The sequence below is a fragment of the Syngnathus leptorhynchus genome, chromosome 5, assembly GCF_054491065.1.
Source record: "Syngnathus leptorhynchus isolate UIUO chromosome 5, UIUO_Slep, whole genome shotgun sequence".
Classification (NCBI taxonomy): domain Eukaryota; kingdom Metazoa; phylum Chordata; class Actinopteri; order Syngnathiformes; family Syngnathidae; genus Syngnathus; species Syngnathus leptorhynchus.
Window position 1 is genome coordinate 18,057,816 of NC_141199.1, and position 16,286 is coordinate 18,074,101.

Sequence of the window (16,286 nt, forward strand, 5' to 3'; positions counted from 1 at the left end):
TGCTGCTTGCTGCTGCTGCTGCTGCAGCAGTGGCTCTGCCTTCCTTCTATAATTAGAAGCCGTGACGTCAGAGTGGGCGCGTCATTGCAGCATCCTCTCAGCGCATGGACCGAAACACGCGACACCAGAGCTGATCAAGAAGGGTGTCTCACCTCATCATCATGGCGAGCCTCCTTCTCCGCCTCTGCCTCTACCTCCTCCTGCTCCTCCTGCCCCGGTCGGGGCTCGCCCTGCTCGGCTTCCGTCCGGAGGAAACGGGCCCGGAGCTCTCCGTGCAGGACGGGGTACTGAAAGCCACCGAGGGGACGCGCTTCACGCTTCGGGTCTATTACTCCAGACCCCCGCAGCACAAGCTCAACCGGACGCGGGCCACCAGCGCGGCCCCGTGGATCGCCTTCATCGAGGAGCCCCCGCGCCCGGGTCCCCGTCCCCATGCGCGCAACATGTGCGCGGACAAGAGCGCGCGCACGTCCGACATCGAGGTGCTGGGCTCGTTCAAGTCGGCCTCCAGCCGCAACTCGGTCCTCGTCGAGCTGCTGGCCAAGGAGCTGCGGCACGGGGAGAGCATCAAGTTCTACTCGGTAGTGTAAGCCTTTCCACACGTGCACGGACTATTTGCGACGTCACAAGTTGGTCGAAGCAATGCTTTCGGTACCGTCGTATGCTGTTTGACAATTCAACCCACTTGTGATGTGTGTGGGACACGGTCGCCAACTTTTCCTCGAGGTCCTCGGGCTGCTACTTTTGTACTTGTGCTGCGCTGTCACGCAACTCAAGGCTGTGTAGCGGGAAGGAGATAGGCCGACCGAATGGAATCCACGCGGGCTCAACGAGTTGTTTTCCGCAGATGTGCGCCTTTGACGGGTCCAAGTGGGAGCACCACCGCACTCGGGACTTCTGGGTGGCGGTCGCCGAGCGCTCGGGGGAGGCGCCCGAGCTTTGGATCCAGGTTTTGGTGTCGGTGCTTCTGCTGGCTCTGTCGGCGCTCTTCGGCGGCCTCAACCTCAGTCTACTCGCGCTGGACCCGGTGGAGCTGCAAGTTCTGCAGAACAGCGGCACCGACCGGGAGCAGCGCTACGCCCGCAAGATCGAGTCGGTGCGCCGGCACGGTAAGTGAATGCCGAATGCGTTGGCTTGGAGATCGAGAGAGGCGTTGAACTTTGGGTTCCAAGGCCTGGGTAGGTAGGCGCTGTTGGAAAAAGCTCGGGAGGGAGGGACGGTGGCTGGGTGGGTGCGATGATGTCGTCATCGTCATCGTCGTCGTCGTCACCCCCCCGCCTAATCCCGCCCCCTCCCCAGGCAACTACGTGCTGTGCACGCTGCTGCTGGGCACGGCGCTGATCAACGCCTCGCTGGCGGTGTGGACGTGCCGCATCCTGGGCATGACCTGGCTGTCGACGGCCACGTGCGCGCTGGGCATCTTCCTGGTGGGCGAGATCCTGCCGCACTCGGCGGCCTCGCGCCACGGCCTGGCCATGGCGGCGCGCAGCATCTGGCTGACGCGCCTGCTCATGCTGCTCTCCTTCCCCGTGTCCTACCCGCTCAGCAAGCTGCTGGATCTCATCCTGCACCAGGAGATCTCCAACTTCTACACCAGGGAGAAGCTGCTGGAGATGCTGCGCGTCACCGACCCCTACCACGACCTACTCAAGGTGCGGCCAAAAGTCGGCTCGCTCGCGCCCGCCGACCCCAAAGCCGTGGAGCCCAATCAAAAGCGCGTGCGCTCGCTCGCTCGCTCGCGAAGGAGGAGCTCAACATCATCCAGGGGGCGCTGGAGCTGCGCAGCAAGACGGTGGAGGAGGTGCTGACCCCGCTGGGCGACTGCTTCATGCTGGCCGCCGACGCCCTGCTGGACTTCAACACCGTGACGGAGATCATGCGCAGCGGCTACACGCGCATCCCCGTCTACCGTGAGACGCGCGCCGACATCGTGGACGTGCTCTTCGTCAAGGACCTGGCCTTCGTCGACCCCGACGACTGCACGCCGCTGCAGACCGTCACGCGCTTCTACCGCCGCCCGCTGCACTACGTCTTCAGTGACACCACGCTGGACGCCATGCTGGAAGACTTCAAGAAAGGTACGGTACGGCGCGGCGCTGCATCCTTCGAAGCTTAGGCTTGCAAACGCAGGCCCGAAATGAGCCCAGCCGCAGGGCAGGCGCAGGGCAGGCGCGAGGCAGGCGCAGGGCAGCCGCAGGGCAGCCGCAGGGCAGCCGCAGGGCAGCCGCAGGGCAGCCGCAGGGCAGCCGCAGGGCAGCCGCAGGGCAGCCGCAGGGCTGGATGACAAAATGGAGTCAGTCAAAGGCACAAGGTAAGCAGAGCTGCGCTGTTAGCATAGATTTACACTGGCATGTTCGAATAAGGCTTGACTTTGGGCCACAAGACTTGGTGATCAAATGCGGCGTTGGTTTCTGTGTGTTCAATTTGAGCTGAATGCTAAGACCGGAAGCGTTTTCTTTGGCCATTCAGCCAATTGTTATTAGCGGAAAGGCTTTCCCCCCTCCCTCCCTCCCTCCCTCTCTCTCGCTCGCTCGCTCGCCTTGCGCTGACCCACTTAGATGAATGAAGCGTGTGTGTCGCAGTGAAAGGAAGGCGCACGTTGTGATGAGAAGCACGCACCCGCGCACCCACGCAGGCAGGCAGGCAGGGATCTCAACTCCGGCACGAACCTCAACTCCGGCACGGACCTCAACTCCGGCACGGAGCTCAACTCCGGCACGGACCTCAACTCCGGCACGGCACGGAGCTCAACCCCGGCACGGAGCTCAACTCTGACACCTTTTTGTGCGCCATGTGCTCCTTGCCAGGCAAATCTCACCTGGCCATCGTTCAGCGCGTGAACAACGAGGGCGAGGGCGACCCGTTCTACGAGGTGATGGGCATCGTCACGCTGGAGGACGTCATCGAGGAGATCATCAAGTCGGAAATCCTGGACGAGACCGACCTCTACAGTACGACGGTGACATTAGCGGAAGCTAGGACTTAGCTGTTCGCATAGCTGCTGTTTGCGTTAGCACGGTTTTCAGCGTTCTCGATCGTATTTGCGATTTTTTTTTTCAATTTCCCATCGCCGCGACGACAGCCGACAACCGCAGCAAGCGTCGCGTCTCTCGCCACGGGAGGAAGCCGCAGGACTTCTCCAGCTTCAAAATGGCCGACCACGAGATGAAAGTCAACATTTCCCCGCAGCTCCTCCTGGCCACGCACCGCTTTCTGTCCACGGGTATTAGCCGATCACGCCGATGTCGAGAAAAAGGGCCGAAGCCATCCAATGCTAAGCTAGGCTAAGTGCTTTGCTGCATGCTTTGTATCAACCAGAGGTGGATCCCTTCAAGCCGCTTTACATCTCTGAGAAGATCTTGCTGAGGCTCATCAAGCATCCCAGCGTTGTCCAGGACCTCGAGTTAGACGACAAAAACAAACAGTCGCCCAAGAACTTCCTGTTCCAAAGAAACAAAGCGGCAGACTACTTTGTCTTGGTGCTGCAGGTACAACAATCCTCAATCTCTCATTGTGGCCCTTTAGGTCCAATTGCACCTCCGGGTTGTGGTTCTCCTGCTCTGCGCTTTTATTTTGAAAGGGCCTTTCGTCTTCCTTCAGGGTCGAGTGGAGGTGGAGTTTGGCAACGAGCGTCTCAAATTTGAAAATGGAGCCTTCTCGTATTTTGGGGTTCCTGCCATCATGCCGGCGGGTGGGTGAAAATAAAACAAATATCTCAATTCAGTCCCGCAAAAAACACACAAACAATCTTCTCGGTCGTGTCAAATTCTTTTGTTTTGTTCAGATTCGAGGTCGCCGTGTCGCTCCGAGTCCGAGGGCCGGTCCATGGGCCAGCTCAACGAGGGGGCCAACGTCTACGTGCCCGACTACTCCGTGAGACAGCTAACGCCCCTGCAGATCGTCAAGGTGAGCGATGGACGGCGCCCCGCCGCCTCATGGGCGGGGCACATCAGCCTCATGTCCGCCGGCCGCAGATCACCAGGAGCCGCTACCGCGATGCGCTCGGCGCCTCCAAGATGGACACCTCGCCGCAGACGCCCGAACCCCTCACGGCTGAGCCAGAGATGGGGGCGGCGGCGGCGGCGGGCGCCTCGCTGATGCCGCCGCTCCGGGAGCCGGGTCATCTCCAGGCCGCCGGCACGGGAGGACGCCAAGCCAAGTCGGGCTTCCGAGCCAAGTCGGGCCTCCAAGCCAAGTCGGGCCTCCCTCACAGCACCACTGTGCTCAACCGCAGAAACCGCATCGTCAGTAAGTCGTAAGACAGGAAGTTGATGGCGCCTGCCTCACTTCCTGCGACTGCTTTCTCCGTGCATTTAATTTTGCTGTTCCCAAAACATCACTTGACTTGACAGACACGGACGGTTGTGTCGCGGTGAAAAATGTTGCAGGAAGCAAGTCGGACGGCCAGACGTGTCCCAGCGACTCGGTCTTCCTGCGGATGGACCAGATCCCTTACGTCCGAGATGGCGGTAACTATGCAGTGGTGAACATTTCCTTGGCGCAGCAAAACGGTGGCCACAAACTCAACACAGCCTTTGTGTGTGTCAGATGTGGCCAGCGTTCCCACGGTAACAGACAAGTCTCCTTTCATCAGCGGCGGTCAGTCGGTCAGCGCCTCCGAGGACACGCTGGGAAAGAAACTCCGACTTGAACTCAGTCAGTCTATTCATGGTCCCTTTGAATGTCTTTCTTCAGTTTTGATTCCCATTGGCAAAGCCAAATAAATCCCTACTGCATCCGCTCAAACACAACACACACCTCATTCACTCACCTTCAGCCTTGATTTGCCTGAAACACACAGAAAAAAAGCAACGGTCATCATTTGTCCATTGCTCACTCGGTTGGCCACAGTACGAGTTGACCTCTGGCATGCATGACTCGTTCTGATGCTTTTGTTTGTGTCCTCAGGCCACAGGAAGAGACAAAAGTCACGGGAAGACGATAAAACAGACGAGCCCCAAGACAATTTGATCACGAAACACTGTGAAACGGAACAGGAGGATAGTTCTGAAAGCTAGCTAGCTTAGCTTAGCAACTGGCTGACCGACCCGGGCGATTTGGTTTGATCTAACGAGCTCCTCCAGGGGGCGCTGCTGCCGCTGAATCTGTTTTTTTTTTTTGCGCTAGCTACCAAAGATGTCGGTAGCCACAGCGCAGAAAGTCAACTTTGACGTTGAAAGGACTCTTGCTATTGAATGTTCTTTGCCTATGTCACACTCGACAAACAATTTTTAGCACTTCAAGCCTTTTCGAGAGATTTGATACTTTTATGCTCTGTGGATGCAAATGATCACGCAAATGAAATGAAAACTGTCTTTCCCAAGGAGTCGCTCTTGCTGTCAAAAATGTTCCAGTTAAAAAAAAAAAAGAACATTTTACTTTATTCACCATTGAATGATTATTATTAATATTATTATTTTTTTCATGCTTGAATATCACTCCCCTTGCAGCGTTTTGCGTCGGAACAAGAAAAGCATTTTGGATTCATTATTGATACGACAGACTTCTCACATTACAAATGGATGTCGAGAAGCCTTCCCGCTCGGTGACTTCATCAAAGCAATAAGGAACCTGCTACGGGCGTGGTTCTTGGAGGAACGGCGGAGTGGACTGACGGTCAAAAAAAGAAGTGACGAGTCGGTCGTAATCAAATAAGAATTCTAGGAGAAGTTGAAATACACAAGCAATGATGAAGAAACATAAACCTATGTGTGTTTTACAAACTACATGCACAGTATCCAGTAGTGCATAGATAAGAAAGAATAAATACAAATGTGATTTTCAAGTGGAGTCATTTATTGGATTTGCCCATGTTAACACCCAAAATTATTTGTATTTTCCAACAAAAAGCACCGCGGTGACCGAGGCCCGGCCGCTTGTAACAAATCAAGCGTACACGTTTACACATGGCAACTAAATCGTGAGCCGTTTCCTTGGAGGTGAATACAGCAGGAGAAGAGCCTTCTTTCCATATCATATTTGTCTTTGTGTGTTCAGTTCATTTGTTCGTGTGCGTGTGCGAAGCAGCAGTGGGATGAAAAGAACACACACATTCATGAAATGACCCGCGATGACGTGTCGTTTACAGTTGACAGCAGTAGGTGACTAATGGAGCTTAGCTTAGCGTAGCGTAGCGTAACGCAGTGATTGCCCACCCAAAACAATGCGTGCGCTCCAAATTGTGCGTGGGCAGAGCAATGAAATGTTTTTTTTAGCTGCTCCGTTTTCTATTCTACTTGCAAAGCATGACAGGCATGGGATCGCTCCGTAAAGGTCGGGAAGCGCAAAGGTGGTGGGGAAGGAGCGAAATGCACAAAACGTATGGTTACTGGCCTGACCGTGACGTCACAGGCGAGGAGAGGCGGAGCGGAGCGGGGCGGGGCGCAGGGGACGGCCCACTCCCTTTCACTGGACCTGGGTGACGGCGTCGTGGATGGCCTGTGCCACGTAGTCCAGGTTCTTGGAGGTGAGGCCGCACATGTTGATGCGACCGCTCGCCATCAGGTAGACGTGCTTCTCTTTGATCATGAACGCCACCTGATTGGCTGCGGCGGCACAAACAAGTCAGACAGGTCACGTTGGAGAAAGACGGGCGGGGATGGGATGGAGTGACGTGCGTGCGGGCGGGCGTACGGTTGAGGCCGGTGAAGCTGAACATCCCGATCTGCTGCGTGATGTGGTCCCAGGTCCCCGGGGTTCCCAGGGCCTGCAGCTTGGACTTGAGCTGGTCCCGCATGAGGAGCACACGGTCGGCCATGGTCTTCACGTTACCTTGCCTGCGGGCAGACAAAGCCATTGGCAAACGACCACTCGTCATCCAACTGAGAGTGACATTTTACTGCACGGGTGTCAAACCGTAGGCCCGAGGGCCAGACCCGGCCCGCAAAAGCAAATGGTGTCAACTCCCATGATCCTTACTAAAATCCGTAACAATTTCATCAATAAAAATGTTGACATTTTGCCCATATTTCTGACAATATTTTTCGTCCAAAATTAAGGTCATGGGAAGAATAATTGAGGAAAATATCACGGCTGATTTCAAAACCACGAATCCATATTCACCCGAGCCAATCAAACATTTCCTTCTAACGGAAGGCGCAACCAATTACAAATAATGTACCATTCAGCGAAGAGCTCGGGGCAGTTGAGGGTCTTGCTGACGATGCGAGCCCCCTGCGAGGGCGGGTTGGACCAGGTGGTGCGCACGATCTTCTCCATCTGAGATAGGATGCGGCCCAGGTTGTCGGCGTCTCGCGCCACCACCGTCAGGTTGCCCACCCTCTCGTCTGAGGAGAGGTAAGGGAGCCGGCTTGGGATGGGGTTGACGCGCTCCGCCCACTTTAGGACGTGGAACTTGCTAAAGCTTATTGTCCACTTTGTTTTGGACACCCTCGCCCTTCGCCGCCACCCAGTAAGCAACGGGTTCACCGTAATCAACTTGGCGTCTACTCACTGTAGAGGCCAAAATTCTTGGAGAAGGACTGAGCCACAAAGAGTTCAAAGCCCTGAGACACAAAGAAGCGAATGGCCCACGCGTCTTTCTCCAGGGAGCCCGAGGCGAAGCCTTGGTAGGCCGAGTCAAAGAACACAAAGAGATTCCTCCGCTGGAGAATGACACAAGACAACCGTTCAAGACTTGTGAAGACCTCGAGTCTTCCAAAAAACCTGAAGAGACAGACCTTCATGATCTCCGCCATCTGCTTCCATTGGTCCGGACTGGGATCGGTGCCCGTGGGGTTGTGAGCGCAGGCGTGAAGCACGAAAATGGATCCTTCCGGCGCTTTCTGTTCAAACACCACAAAAGCGTCACCGCGGAACCTCACGGCCATTTCCATTCCTACGCACGTCACGAGCCATTCAGATGGAGACAGCACGGGCCCGGCGAGTTTAGGTGTTGCCCTCAGAGGTGCAAAAAGTCACCTCAAGGTCGTCCAGCAGGCCGCTAAGGTCCAGGCCTCTCTTAGCGGCGTCCCAATAGCGGTACGGGCGGACGTCCTTGAAGCCGGCGTCGGCAAACACGGCGTTGTGGTTCTCTGAGATTTCAGAAAAAAAATGAAGCGGAATATGCCGCACGTGCTTCCAGTGTGTGTGTGTGTGAACGTCGACGCACCCCAGGTGGGCTTGGACACGTAAACGGGCGTGGCCGTGTTGTTGACGCCATTGTACCAACGGCGTAAGAACTCGGCCCCGATCCTCAGGGCGCCCGTGCCGCCCAGAGCCTGGACTCCGCCCACCTGAGACGGACAGGGGGGGAAAAAAAAAAAAAAAAAGCCATCGCATACAATAACATAACAACTACAACTAGTCTTCTTTGACTCCAACAAAATTGAATCATGCTAAGCGCTAGCACGCTAACAGACTCACCCTGCCCTCTTTGATGGCGCCGCTGTCTTCCCCCAGGGCCACCTTGGAGGCGGCCGAGCGGAATTCCGGCAACCCGAGGATGGGCAGGTACTCGTGGTTGAGAGTGGCGTCGTCCACGATGAGGCGCTCCACCTTCTTCACCACCGGCAGGACCCACGGCTGAGAGTCATCGGTGCGGTAGGCTGAGGGAGACGGCAGAAAAACCCGACACGACCGTTGGACGAGAAGCTCTGAGGTCCTGCTCTGGTTGGACGGGTGCCCAGTAGTTGAAAAGGGAAAAATGGGTGGGACGAGCTTACATTCAAGAAGCAACGGCAATATTAAGGGCGACCACTGCCACGAGATGGCAGCAAAGCAGCGCTTTTGTCGAAATGACGCTCCTCAACTCAGCACGCATAAAATCTGGTTGTTTTAGTGGGAATCAGCTTTGCTCACCAATATTGAAGGAAGATCAGACAAAAAGTGAGCGTGAGTGAGAGAGAGAGAGAGAGAGAGCCAATACTTCTAGGTTGCGGCCAACTAAACCCAGAGCGTACGCCAGAGTTCGACCTCCCAGGAACTCGTGGCGTGTAGACATATCACGTATCAGCACCCTGCATTGGGAAAAGATGGCCACGGACTGAAAGGGCTCGCCAATTCTTTCCATCGCTTTCGTGCTAACTACAATAGCAACAAGTTTGTATTTTACGATAAGCACCGTTTCTTTTTAGAGTGGACTAACGGCAAGTGAGGAAAGTTGAATTCGTGTACAAATAAATTCAGTGAACAGAATCAAATGCATTTCAAATCAAACCCGAAACTCCAAGCACATAAACAAAGGACGCGTTCCTCATGTTATTGTAACTTTCGTTTGATTTGGCTTGACCTTTTTTTTCTTTCAATTATAGTAGTTTGTAACATTAAATTTCGTTTTATTGAACTTTTTTTTCTTTTTATTTTAGTGGTTTGACGAGTTTTCGTTCACTGCCTAAATGTTGGGAGCGATGGGGAAGTGATGCGTTTGCGGTCGGTCCTGCCTCCATCCCAGAGAAGTACATTTGCGGTTTGGCCACGTGACCCGTGAACGCAACTCGGCCAGGCTGACCGAATGGGATCAGCTAGCCCTTTAGCATCATTAGCTTCGCTTACCTCCGACCCCGAGATTCACCTTCTGTGGGTGGCTGTCGTCGCGGAAATCGGCGCTCAGTTTGAAGACAGCCACCGGGGGCGCTTGCGGGACGTCGCTGAACACGGACATGGTTGCGGAGCGGAGACAATAGGACGGCGGCGCGGCTTCCGGAGGCAAGCAGCGACTTGGTCGGGGACGGAGTTCACCTTCACGGATCCGGGAGGAGTGACAGCGCAACGCCGGAGCGTCAGCGGCAGCGTCAGCGGCAGCGCAGCGCAGCCTCCACCAATGAGACGCCTCCTTATTTGTGACGTAGATTCTTAAACCAATGGGAGGAGGTCAACTAGGAAGTCTTCCGTTATCGATGCCTACCTATTTCCATCCAAATCGGGCGCTTTGGATTCAAATGGTCAACTTCGACCACTTGTCCAATGACATTTGTTTTTTCCATGCTAAACTGACTGCTCCTCTTCAGTCAGTCAAGTCAAGGACGCGGCGCAGGAACAACGTTTAACCGTTAGATGTCAGTGTTACCTTCCAATGATGAACGAAATGGCGCATTGGCGTTGTTGAGTCGCTTTTGGATGGGATCGTTATCCATTGTGTAAAAATGTTCTCCTCACGAGGCGTGCAGGAGCCTGACTGACTGCTGACTGGGCAGTAGGCGAGGGACACCCTGAACTCCTTGCCAGCCGATCGCAGGGAACACACACACAGCACTCGCACTCACGTCACGTCACGTCACGTCACGTCAGTCGGCCTACCTTCATGTGGGAGCGCCCGGCCGGAGGAAAGCCACGCAAGCACGGGGAGAAGGTTGTTTCGGATCGCACAGGGAGACCATGCAACCCCATACATCGTACCATACGTACATGCTAACCAGCGCTCTAGCGTTCCGTTCCGCCATATTGCCAAGTTCTACCATATGCCAAAAGAATCAAATACTTGGATCGGGGCACTTCGGGAGCTATCATCAGACAACAATCTGGCACTAAATGACCAAAAGCAAACGTGTGGATAAATATATCGAGCGCCATTCAATGGTGTACTCCAGCAAATGGCTCTTTGTTATTTTGGACAACAGATGAAGGAAGGTGTAAGAAACATCTAGGTGTGTCAGACGTGTTTGACGAACGGCTTCCACTTCCAGGCCGATGCCGCTATGGTGAGCGCTCCCATTAAGATTCATTGTTCCCCCGAGGCCTGTTGACGACAGCTAACCTAAACATACCCAGTCAAAACAAGCGAGGTCAACGGACGTGCCCTTAAGGCCATCCCACGCACGTGTCTGCTGAAGTAAGAGAAACCAGCCCAAAGTGCCATTTTGCTCTCCACAAACACAAGCAAGACAAGACGTCAGGTCTCATTTCAAAGACCGGGATGATGGAGTCCATTAGTCCTTGAGGATCAGAAAAGCCACCCAAAAAACATTTTCTTTACCTCTTGCCAGGTGCAAATGGGACCAGCTTTTGGTCTGGATGAAATGGAAGGAAGGCCCAGCCTTTTTTGGGCAATGTTGAGAAGATTGCCAGGAAGACCACTTCTTCTGGAAGTGGGACCTAACAGCACATTTTCTCCCACTCAAGTCACTTTGCGGCGTGAGGTCTGGACTTTGTCAGACTCCCCGTCACCAGTGAGCACACCACACCACACCACACCACACGCCGATTGACACGAGTGTGTGTGCGTGTAAAATGGAGATGATCTGTGGCAGGAAGCCATCCGTGTCGCTGTGTACACATAAACAGCACCCACGGCCACGCCCGTGGCCAGGTGGAGCGTACATACTTTGAGGAAAGTGCTATGTTTACATTCAGGAATTGGCGTAGTCTTGTAGATGTGATTGCCACAAGTTGTTTGTGCCCCTGCGGCAGGAAGTGGGCTTTCACCAAACACGCACGCACACACACACTCGAGCACGTCTGGACCGGCTCGGTGCCGCTTATGACAGCGACCTTCCCTATTCCTAAATCGGCAGCGCGTCGTCAAGGGAGTAAACGGCCTGCTTGCGGACACCATTTGTTATCGTTCGAAGCTCCCGTCGGCATTTTTGGAAGAGCGCGGGGCAGGCAAAATGGCCAGCAGTCAACACAAAAGTCCACAATTGAGTGGCACGGTAACGCATAGCGGGATGCTGACGTGCAGTCAATGCTAACACGCCGTGCTGATGGGACGCTACTCATGTGAGATGCTAATACCCACTGCTGATTCTTTCTACTAGCATATGATGATATGCCATGGTGAATGGCTGGCTGGCTGGCTGGCTGGCTGAGGCACGCTCGGAGAACGGGCCTGCCTGCGCATACATTGCTGAGGTGTTTGTCTGTGTGTGTTTACATGTTCAATCACATGTGGTGACCTGTTGTACTCCCAGAATGCACACAGTCTTTCTGCGAGTGTGTTATGATGAGCTGCTAATCCGGCACAGGTCAACGAGGTCCCGAGCAAATGTCAGTAAACACACTGCGCCCATGCATCTCACGTGTCAAGATGACTTGGAAATGATCGAGCGAGTCAGAATGCTAGCTCGCGTTTCAGCACTTTTTGTTTTGAGTTGTGTATCAAGTTATCCGGATATCATGCGTGCGTGCGTGCGTGCGTGCGTGCGTGCGTAGCAGCCTCCTTGTTGCCACTAAGTCCTGCCGGCTCATTAGGAGATCAATTACAAGCTTCTTATTAGCACTCACATGACGTTTAGCTCCTCACCTGACAGAGACAGGCGCGGGCCCGCGCAATCACACACACACACACACACACACACACACACACACACACACACACACGTAACACGTGAACAAAGCAATCGCACACATCACAAACACACACACACACGCGCACGTTGGACCCCAAAACAGCAACATTTCATGCATGTGAAGTTTTTACATACAGAAGACAAATGTACAACAGTGCATTTAGCGTCATCAAACCAATTTAGTATTTGACATGGCTTCATTTTAATTCCAGTCGATGAATATTTTCAATTCTGGACTTTTCCAAGTACTGTGGAGATTTGTCTTATTCATGATAACGGGAGTTATTTAAAAAGGCTTTACTCTGCAAGGGCCTCTGCAGCATGTTTGTTTCAATTCCAACTCTTCCGACTCCAATGGCAGACTTTGGAAATAGTCGCGATATGCTCAATGATTTGCTTTCCGACAATTGACTGACCGACGTCGGCTGAACTTTTTGACACAATGCGGCCCAAGCTCATTTCCAAGTTCTATTTGCTGTTTTGTTGTACCCCCAAAAAATGAAACATTCTGTGGGAACATTTTTTCCTTTCTGTTTCGAGAAATTGCGTTGGTCACAATCCTTCAAGGCACCACATTTGTGTTTGACATTGAAGTCCGGAAAAATCATGAAATACGAAATATAAAGCGTCGTGATTTCTACGTACCTACTTTTTTTATTGACAACAAATCCAATAAAAGCTGCATTTTAAAAATTCCTATCGCTGCTTTCCAAGATATTTTGGCCTTCTTACGGCTCGTGTTGAAACACATCCGCTGCTGTGCGGACGGCTGCAGATGAAAAAAGAAGAGAAGAAGAAGACCGAGTCTTCATGGCGCCTCCGAGAATGACAGCAGACGAGAGAAGAAAAAGGGGGGTGGAAAAGAAGAGAAGAAGAAGACCAAGTCTTCGTGGCGCCTCCGAGAATGACAGCAGACAAGAGGTGTCACCTTTCCTAGATAGTTTGCTCACGCGCTCGCACGCACGCACACACAAGCAACACACATGCACGTTATTTGTATTCACAATAATTCAAACATAACGTTCAGCGCTTACGAGCAAGTCGAGCCGGCCCAACTGCAGAACTGAGCACAGAATCCAACAGAACCAAAGCAATCTATAAGGCTGGAACCAGAGAGCCCGACTTCAACCGAGTGAGTGGAACAAGAGCAGAAAATACAATCAAGAGGAACCCAAGCAAAGACTGAATGGAACGCAAACTCAGGTGGGGAAAAACAACCACACATGGACGTCAAGAAACACATGGAAAGATAAATAAATGCATGCGTGGAAACCAGCACAAGGAGGACTAACAGGTTGCTTCCTCACAACACACACACACACACACACTTTTCAAAGGCATCTGGACTTTTTGTGATTGGTGCGTCCTTTGTAACCCCCCCACTCGCTCCCTCCCTCCCTCCCTCCGTCTCTCCGCACGACTCCCGTGGCCTTAATTCCCAGTTTTGGAGCATTTGGGTGGACTCCCTCCCTCCCTCCCTCGCTCGCTCGCACGGCCGCCCGACCGCCCGTCCGCCCAGGCTTGGGAAGGCCGTTGAAGATGTTAACGATGACGACGATGCTCCAGAGCTCCACGCCTTTTTCCGTCAAAGACATCCTGAGAGCGGGACGGGACTGTCACCCCGTCCACACGGCCCACCGCGTCACGCCGCCCCCCGGCCCCCCGGCGCCGCAGATTCCTTTCTTGGACCCCGAGCTCACGCGGCTCGTCGGGAGCCCGGAGGAGGACGACGAGGAGGAGCAGGGGGTGGGAAGCGGACTGACCCCGGACGGCTACCCCGGGACCCAGCGGGGCGGACCGCGGGGGACCTCCCAAGACATGGACCAGCAGAAGAGCAGTAAGTGGACTTTTCCTTGCTGCGCGCCAGATGAGTCGCATTTGACACCCTTGCACGGGTCACGTATGGCAGGCACATTTCCATGCACAGCCAACAACTTAAGCAGCCGCATTGAACACGAGGGTCGGGCGCTTTCCACACGTCGTCAGGCACGCGGCCTTATCGCAACGCGGCCTTATCGCAACGCCGCTCTGAGAAAAGTGCCTTCCTTCCTTCCTTCCTTCCTTCCTTCCTTCCTTCTTTCCATTTGTGTCAGGGAGCAGAGCTGGCTTCATATTCCATAGACAAAGCCGCCGTACGTTTTTCGAAAAGCAAAGAAAGCTACGACGAAGCCGTACTTACAGTTTAGAGTTGACGTTCCAAAGGTCTTCGGTTCGTTCACCCAATATCACTGGAAAAAAAGAAAAGAGAGACAAAAATGCACGCAAGTGAGCAAGCATCATGCTCGAATGTGCGGTCAAAAGAAAAAACAGGAGGGGAGCGAGATCAAGTGCTGCGAGTTTTGGACTTGACGGAACAAAATCATTTGGAATCAGAAATGATGCGTTTTTTTGGCTGATATTGCTGAAAAGTGTGATCTCCATTGAACACAATGTTTTTGGAAAATGGTTTTCTTGTTGAACTACAATATGTGAATATTTCCTTGACGAAGGCTCATTTGTGCTTTCAGATATCATTGATGATCTTATCTTGCCCGCGATTGTACTTAGCATTATGATTGCCTTCGTTTGTAAATTTGAGTGGATGTAGATACAAAAAGTTTGTGTTGAATTTACTCGATATATTTTTGGAATGTAGATTCGCGCTTTTGGATGATTTTCCATGCAGATGCATGGCTTTATTTTGTGCGTACATTGACGAAACCAAACGCACGAAATTCAACACAGCATTTTATTTATGTATTTATGTATTTATTTTATTATTATGATCAATTTTATTGATTTATATATTTATTTATTTTTAGCGGACGTGCGCAACATATTTTGTGAAACTCGCGATGATATGTGTCTATTAGGCAAGCATGCAGAGACTGCGACGTCCCGGGACGAAGCTTCCTCGGACGGGGTCCGGCCCAGGCCGCCGCGCAGCCGCCGCCGGCCCCGGGTGCTTTTTTCGCAGGCGCAGGTGCTCGAGCTGGAGCGCCGCTTCAAGCAGCAACGCTACCTGTCGGCGCCCGAGCGGGAGCACCTGGCGGCAGCGCTCGAGCTCACCTCCAACCAGGTCAAGATCTGGTTCCAGAACCGCCGCTACAAGTGCAAACGTCAGGGGCAAAACGGGACCCTGGAAGCCGGAGGCCAGCGCCACGCAACTCCGCCGCCGCCGAGGCGCGTGGCCGTGCCCGTGCTCGTCCGAGACGGGAAGCCGTGCCACGGCAGCGGGGGCTCAACTCCCGGCTATCCGAGCGCCGCTGCGCCGTACGGTTACGCGGGGGGTTACCCGGCCTACGCGTACGGAGGCCCAGCGTACCACCACAGCAACTCCAGCTGCGCATACGGCGGCACGGGGTCGGGGCCGGGGCCGGGGCTGGGCCTGGGCCTGGGCCTGGGCCTGGGGCCGGGACCGGGGCCTGGGCTGGCCTCCTCGGCGCCGGGGCTGGCCTCCTCGGCGCCGGCGCTGGCCTCCTCGGCGCTGGCCTGCTCGGCGCAGGGGCTGGCCTCCTCCGCAGGCTGCCCCAACGCCTTCGTCAGTTTAGGCGGCCTGCAGGGGCTCTCGGCGCCGGCCCACAACCATCAGGGGGGCATTCGGGCTTGGTAGGGGGAAGAAAAAAGAAAAGGGGGAAAAAAAATCGGTTCATTGACGGGATTGTTGACGTCACATTTATAGAGAGAGGACTCGTGATAAGATGCAAGTTTGAAGTTTTTTTTGACGTTTTCTTTTTGGGTTGCTGTTAGTTCTTTCACGTGTATTCTATTAAATAAGAGAACGGGAAAAGGGACAAAGTGACTTTGGGTCCGTTTTTTTTACGTCAAATTGAATTATCCTTTCGTGAAATGATTTTTTTTTTTTTTTTTTTTTTACTACAGAGGGTTATAGTTTGATTTTTGTGGTCAATCTGTTTTCTTTACATTCCAAAAAGTCCAAACCCCCTCCAAACTCCATTTTGTGTTGCTGCATTGAGAAAATGGCGTCATTAAAAGCGCCCCGCAGCTGCAATGGGGCAGGATATGTGCAAAAAGACAAAGACCCGCGTGCACATTGACATGATGGAGGTGCGAAGTGGGGGA

At 53.6% G+C, this 16,286-nt stretch overlaps 3 protein-coding genes across 3 annotated transcripts; 2 read left to right on the forward strand and 1 right to left on the reverse strand.

Moving 5' to 3' along the window:
* The first annotated feature begins 161 nt into the window (after positions 1 to 161).
* On the forward strand, positions 162 to 5,785 carry LOC147057523 (metal transporter CNNM1-like). The gene is made up of 13 exons (XM_085911614.1): positions 162 to 581; positions 848 to 1,109; positions 1,300 to 1,652; positions 1,745 to 2,078; positions 2,808 to 2,951; positions 3,083 to 3,223; positions 3,319 to 3,488; positions 3,601 to 3,695; positions 3,792 to 3,906; positions 3,975 to 4,248; positions 4,389 to 4,469; positions 4,549 to 4,656; positions 4,909 to 5,785. The coding sequence occupies exons 1-13, from the start codon at positions 162 to 164 to the stop codon at positions 5,016 to 5,018; spliced, it is 2,607 nt and encodes an 868-aa protein (XP_085767740.1). The 3' UTR covers positions 5,019 to 5,785.
* On the reverse strand, positions 5,776 to 10,006 carry LOC147057524 (aspartate aminotransferase, cytoplasmic-like). Its single transcript, XM_085911615.1, has 9 exons — positions 9,493 to 10,006; positions 8,365 to 8,546; positions 8,111 to 8,234; positions 7,921 to 8,033; positions 7,680 to 7,784; positions 7,454 to 7,604; positions 7,121 to 7,286; positions 6,634 to 6,776; positions 5,776 to 6,545 (listed from the first exon to the last, which is right to left on the reverse strand). Exons 1-9 carry the CDS (start codon positions 9,599 to 9,601, stop codon positions 6,406 to 6,408), a joined length of 1,233 nt encoding a protein of 410 aa, XP_085767741.1. The 5' UTR covers positions 9,602 to 10,006; the 3' UTR covers positions 5,776 to 6,405.
* A 3,757-nt stretch (positions 10,007 to 13,763) lies between these two features.
* Positions 13,764 to 15,816, forward strand: LOC147057525 (homeobox protein Nkx-2.3-like). The gene is made up of 3 exons (XM_085911309.1): positions 13,764 to 14,061; positions 15,089 to 15,620; positions 15,717 to 15,816. Exons 1-3 carry the CDS (start codon positions 13,764 to 13,766, stop codon positions 15,814 to 15,816), a joined length of 930 nt encoding a protein of 309 aa, XP_085767435.1.
* The last annotated feature ends 470 nt before the right edge of the window (positions 15,817 to 16,286 follow it).